At 60.8% G+C, this 5,039-nt stretch overlaps 1 protein-coding gene across 2 annotated transcripts in view; it reads right to left on the reverse strand.

Moving 5' to 3' along the window:
* LMX1B (LIM homeobox transcription factor 1 beta) overlaps positions 1-4,881 on the reverse strand; it is an 83,048-nt gene extending 78,167 nt beyond the window's left edge. Inside the window, exons 1-2 of one of the 2 annotated variants that reach the window (XM_074331028.2) lie at positions 3,972-4,881; positions 2,953-3,139 (exon numbers count right to left, since the gene is read on the reverse strand). In XM_074331028.2, coding sequence (XP_074187129.2) covers positions 2,953-3,139; positions 3,972-4,725 — 941 coding nt within the window. In that variant the 5' untranslated portion in view covers positions 4,726-4,881. The remainder of the gene's footprint in view (positions 1-2,952; positions 3,140-3,971) is intronic. The other variant, XM_074331029.2, reaches the window with a different exon arrangement.
* Between the last annotated feature and the right edge of the window lie 158 nt (positions 4,882-5,039).

Here is a 5,039-nt window from a genome sequence, read left to right on the forward strand (position 1 = left end):
GTTTTTCGTGAAGATGCCACATGCCGGCCCGGGCTCTCTTTGCTCGTGCAGGGCGTGCCGGTGGATTTGATCAAATGCTATTAAATGCGCCCGAATGTCAATTAATTACCCCCGTGGTGCGTAAAATAATGCTTTGCTTCTGGGTGTCCCGGGTCTTTGAAAACAAACAGAGTTGAGGAAGAGACGCTTCACAAAAATAGTAACCTCTTTCTATGAACCAACCCGGCTGCTCCTCGCAGGGAAGACACGTTTTTCAAAAGTTACGGTGGTGGTGGAGGGGGTTTGTTAATTTCCCAATACGGCTGACGCACAGACAAAACAACACCGAGAAGGCACGTTTCTGTGCCCACTTGCCTGGATTCTCGTCTGAAAGCATTTACACACAGATGCAATAAATATGCCTCTGCGATCCTCAAAGAAAAAAAATAAATTGTGAAATATATTTTTATTGTGCAAAGAACATCGCTTCCCATTCAGCCCCTGCTTGCCTGGCTGCACGGGCTCTCCCTGAGAAACACTGATGCGAGACCCGCCTGGGTATTTGTCCCCAGGATTGTCTTGATAACTCCTCCTCAGCCCCCAACCAGCTCGCCTAGTGCAGATACCTAATTGGCGTTACTGGAAGAAAGAGGGGGCGAGGGAGGAGGGGGACACCGTGAGGGGCGTGAATAATGCCCGCCTGAATACTGCAGCCCTGCAAGACCCAGACTAGGGACTGGAGACCTGAGATTCGCCCAGATCCAAAATTCACTTGCAAACATACCCCTCCTGCACTGAAGAACAAAGCTCTTAGGCGCTTTTTTTCTTTTCTAAACAAATATACTTTTGACAGAGCAATCACAAATGTTTAATTGTTTTGTAAAATGAGGGGGTTGGCTGCTCAACTCTAAGGGGAACATCCAACTCGGATTTTGTGACTTTATAGTTCGGTGAAGAACCAGGAGTATCCTCTCCTTGTTTTAAAAAGAAGCTCCGTAGACGACTGGGGGTGGGGGGAGAACTGGCAGATTTGAACAAGAGGTTGAAAAGAATCTTTCCAATATGTAAAAAAATTTTCAAAAACCTGCACAAATGACCCAGAGACCCATTTCCAGTTTCCTGGGCCTCCTGTCCCCACGTGTTGAGTTGTCCAGGCCAGTGGCTGAGCTGAGTGGGAAGTGGCACTGCCAGAGCCCAGCTCCGGCGGGCAGGCAGAGCAAGCAGGGCTACAGTACCGCAGGATGTGGGTGGGCTGGAGGCTGGTGAGCCCCACCAAGGGGCTGGCTCCCTGAGCTCTCCCAAAGCCCCTGACCACATTTACCCCAAACTCCTTGCCCCATTTTATTTGTGCTGCCCTATGCCTGCCTGTGGCGGAGCTGACTGGCGGCCTCACCTTCGCCTTGAACTAGAATCCCATCAGTCCAGGGCACAGCGCAAACCCGATCAACAGCAGTGTGTCCAGTTGGGGGTGGGGGTGCTCCAGACAGAGGGGAGACCTCAGATAGGCTCTGGGACCAGCAAAAGAGCTGACTCTCTGAACCGGGCCCCAGTTCTTACTTGCAGAGACACCAGGCAGCAGGAAGAACACAGGAAAAGCACAGCCTGGTTAGGCCCGAGTGTGGGGCTCAGCCAGAGTCCTTTAGAGTAGAGCCTGATGCCCTCGAGAGGGCTCTGGCCTGCAGTCCCACTATTTTCAGGCCTCAGCCAAGGGGTTGTGGAGGCAGAGAAGGGGCACAGCAGCTGCTCCAATTCCCATCAGGGCCTGGATTTAGAGACAGTCCCTAGGCAGAGCAGGTAGGCTGCACTGACCACCAGCCACTGGAAGCCCAGCCTTCTCCCAGAGGCATGGGCACAGTTCCCTCTGAGCCCCAATCCACCTGAGCAGCCTACCTACTCTGTAGTCCCAACTGAAAGGGTTTTCTGGGCCTCATTAGAAAGTTTTCGCAGGCACCCACTTGTCTCGGCAATGCTGCCCTGGGGATCCCCACATCCCTCTTTCGGCTGTTGCGCCCCTCTGCCTCCCTCTCAATCATACTGCCAGGCACAAACCCATATAGAAGGAAAAAAATAAAAGCCTTCATCTACTTTTAATTGTCCCAAGTCCCTTGCCAGACAAATCCACAGTCTCAGCTAAAAACAAAAGTCAGCAGGTAGAGCTCAACCCACAGCCTCTGGCCTCAACCCTGAGGCTTGAGCTACACCAGGGCAGGACAGGCCACTCCTCCCCAACACACACATTGCAAGAAAGAAGGCCTGCTGGGGAAGGCTGACTTGGTCAGTTCCTCACCCCCACGGGGAGCCCCAGATTGTGGTTTGCCACCTCTTGAGGTCCTCTTTCTAGACAGCTTCTCCAGCCAACGAAAATTTTAAGTGCAAAATTCCCGCATGGACCGGTTTGGGGAGAACGGACATTTTTCTCTCCATCGCGGATTAAAAGTGCAGCAGGCAGACTGGCAGGAAAGGAGTATGGGGGCTGCTCAGGCAGTTCAGCACTCCTGCACGCCACCTCCTTGCTCCAGGAATCCCAGATACCCACAAAGCCTGCCTTTGGGTTGGACAAGCACACCACCAGGGCCGGACTCCCTAAAGCACTGCTTTTGTTTGGAAATCAATTTTTGGTCCCCAATTCAGGCCTCAGTGGGGCCAGGCCTTGTTCTAGAACCGCAGCATCTATCCCCCAATCGGCCCAGGGCCTTGTCCTGCACCCCAATCAGTGGCTCAGCGCAGGTTTTTCCGGACAAAGGACGGCAACTAGGGGCTGCCAGAAGCCCCGGGTCACCCCACCAATGCCGGCCCTGCTAAGATGGTTCGTCTCTGCCGGAGACGCGCAGCCCGCGGAACCCTCGGAGCTGACGGGCCCAGCGGCACGCACAGCCGGTGGCAGCGCGGACGCCGGCCCGGCTTGGCAAGGGGGGGCGGCCGGGCTCTAGTGCCGGACGGCGGCGGGGAAGGAGGAGGACGAGAGGCGCTTACTGTTGGTAGTCTTGTTTGCAGTACAGTTTCCGATCCCGGAAGTAGCAGCTGGTGGTGAGGGCTTGCTGACACGCCGCGCACTGCAAACACTCCTCGTGCCAGGACGACTCGTTGACTCGCATCAGGAAGCGGTCGGAGATGGGCCGCTGGCAGCCCTCGCAGACGGCGGGATGCGGGCAGTCGGAGCCTGCAGCGCACAGGGCGAGAGCCGGGCCGTCAGCGCCCACCAGCCGGTCCCAGGCATTCTGGCCGCGCGGTGCCGGCAGCCCCGGCTCCAAGGGCGAGGGCAGCCCCAGCGCGCCGCCCACCGCCTGCGCTCCCCCGGCTGCCGCGCCAAGGGCCGGGCAGCCTCATCTAGTTCGCCCCAGTCCGCAGACTCCGGCGCAGACAGGCCACGGGCCTCGAGCCTTGGCTCCGCGCTGCGCTCTCCCCTTCTCCGGAGATCCAGCGCTTGGTGTTAATACGTAAAAGAACGAGCACCGCGCGGGGTGGCCGGCTGGGACGGAGACAGGCGAGGTGAGGCTGGGGCGCTCGCTGGCTGACACGCCCCACAGTGGCGTTCGTGGTCTTCTGTCCCCAATCTCCCCAAAACCTGTGGTTTGGGTGACTCAGGGGATATTTTTCTTTTAGAAAGTCCCCCTCCCCAAGTGACCCAGCACTACTCCCAAGCTTGCAAAGGTCCTCCACTTGGGTCCTCCATCACCCCGGCCACCCGTCTCCTCCCTCCCTCCCGGAGTGGCAGCTCTAGAACCGCGGCTTGATGAGGCTAGGGGGCGGCGGCTGGAGCTGTCCTGTCCATCCTCCGCCTAGGTGATGTCCCTGCATACCTCTGACCCCGCAGGATGCCCATCTAGCTTGTTGCCCCTCTCGTGATCACTCCAGGAGTCTTCTGTGTTCCCCACACCCCCATGTCCTGCAAACCATTTCCTTTATCCGTTGGCCCGGACGCCTATTTCCACCTCGGGACAGGACCCGGCTCCCTGCCCATGACCACTCGGGCGTTCCGACCCAGCACTCACCCAGTAGCACCCCCAGAGTGGCGGGCCCGGGGCGCAGAGCGTGCTCCTCCATCTTGATGCCGTCCAACATCTTGGCGCAGTCCGTCTGCCCGCGGGGGAAGCACCGCTCCAGCGACTCGGGACCTGTTGCTATATCCATGGGACGCGGGGCGCGCTGCGGGCCCCGCCGGCCAGGGTGCTTGCCCGCCCGCCCGCCTGCCCGCTCGCCGCCGCCGCCGCCGCCGCCGCCGCCGCCGTGGCCCCGGAGCCAGGGAGGCGCGGCCCCGGCGGGATTGGGGCTGCGGCTGGGGCCGCGGGTTTCCCCCGGCGACCGTGCAGCGGCGACGCGCTGGCCCCGGGCCCCGGCGTCGTGCGGGCGGGCCGGGGCGGCTGCAGTCCGCGCCGCGCTCTCCTGGGTACTCGCAGCCACGCGCGCCGGCTCCTCTGTCACCTGCTTGTCAGCCTCGGAGCCGGGCTGCGGCGGAGGCGGCAGACGGAGCCGCGGGAGGAGACGGCGGCGGCAGCGGTGGTGGCGGCGGCGGCGGGCGGGGGAGGGGGCGGGGGTGCAGGGGCGGCCCCACGGACTGGGGGGGGCCGCGGGCGGCGCAGCGGGGTCCCGGGCGGGGCGCAGCGGGCCGCGGGGCTCCGGGCGCGCTCCCCGCGCTACTCCAGTGCCATGGTGCGCAGGAGGAGCCGCTCGGTTTAGAGCTGGGGCTGGCGGCGGAGGGATACTCCGGCCGGGAGCCGCCTCACCCCTCCTCAAACTTCCTGACATTTGAACTCATTGGAGCGCCTCGTATCCCTGCGCCGGGATGAGCCGGCGGCTCCACGTCAAATAGTGCCGTCGCCGCCCCCCCCACCCTGCGGGAGGGCTCCCCTAGCCCCCAGCTTGTGCCCAACGCGGCGCCTGGCCCGGAGCGCTGGCCCGGGCGCCCCGGCCAGGCCAGGCGCCCCGCTGGCCTCTCGCAGAAGTTTGGGTCGCCCTCCAAACAAATCCTTCTGCCCCACCCCCTTGAAAAATTGATTTGGGAGTTGGGGAATGAAAGCTTTCTTTTTTCTTTCTTGCCTTCTTTATTATTAATAATTTGT

Source organism: Rhinolophus sinicus, chromosome 16 (genome assembly GCF_057876585.1).
Source record: "Rhinolophus sinicus isolate RSI-liver-muscle chromosome 16, RSI-T2T, whole genome shotgun sequence".
Lineage (NCBI taxonomy): Eukaryota > Metazoa > Chordata > Mammalia > Chiroptera > Rhinolophidae > Rhinolophus > Rhinolophus sinicus.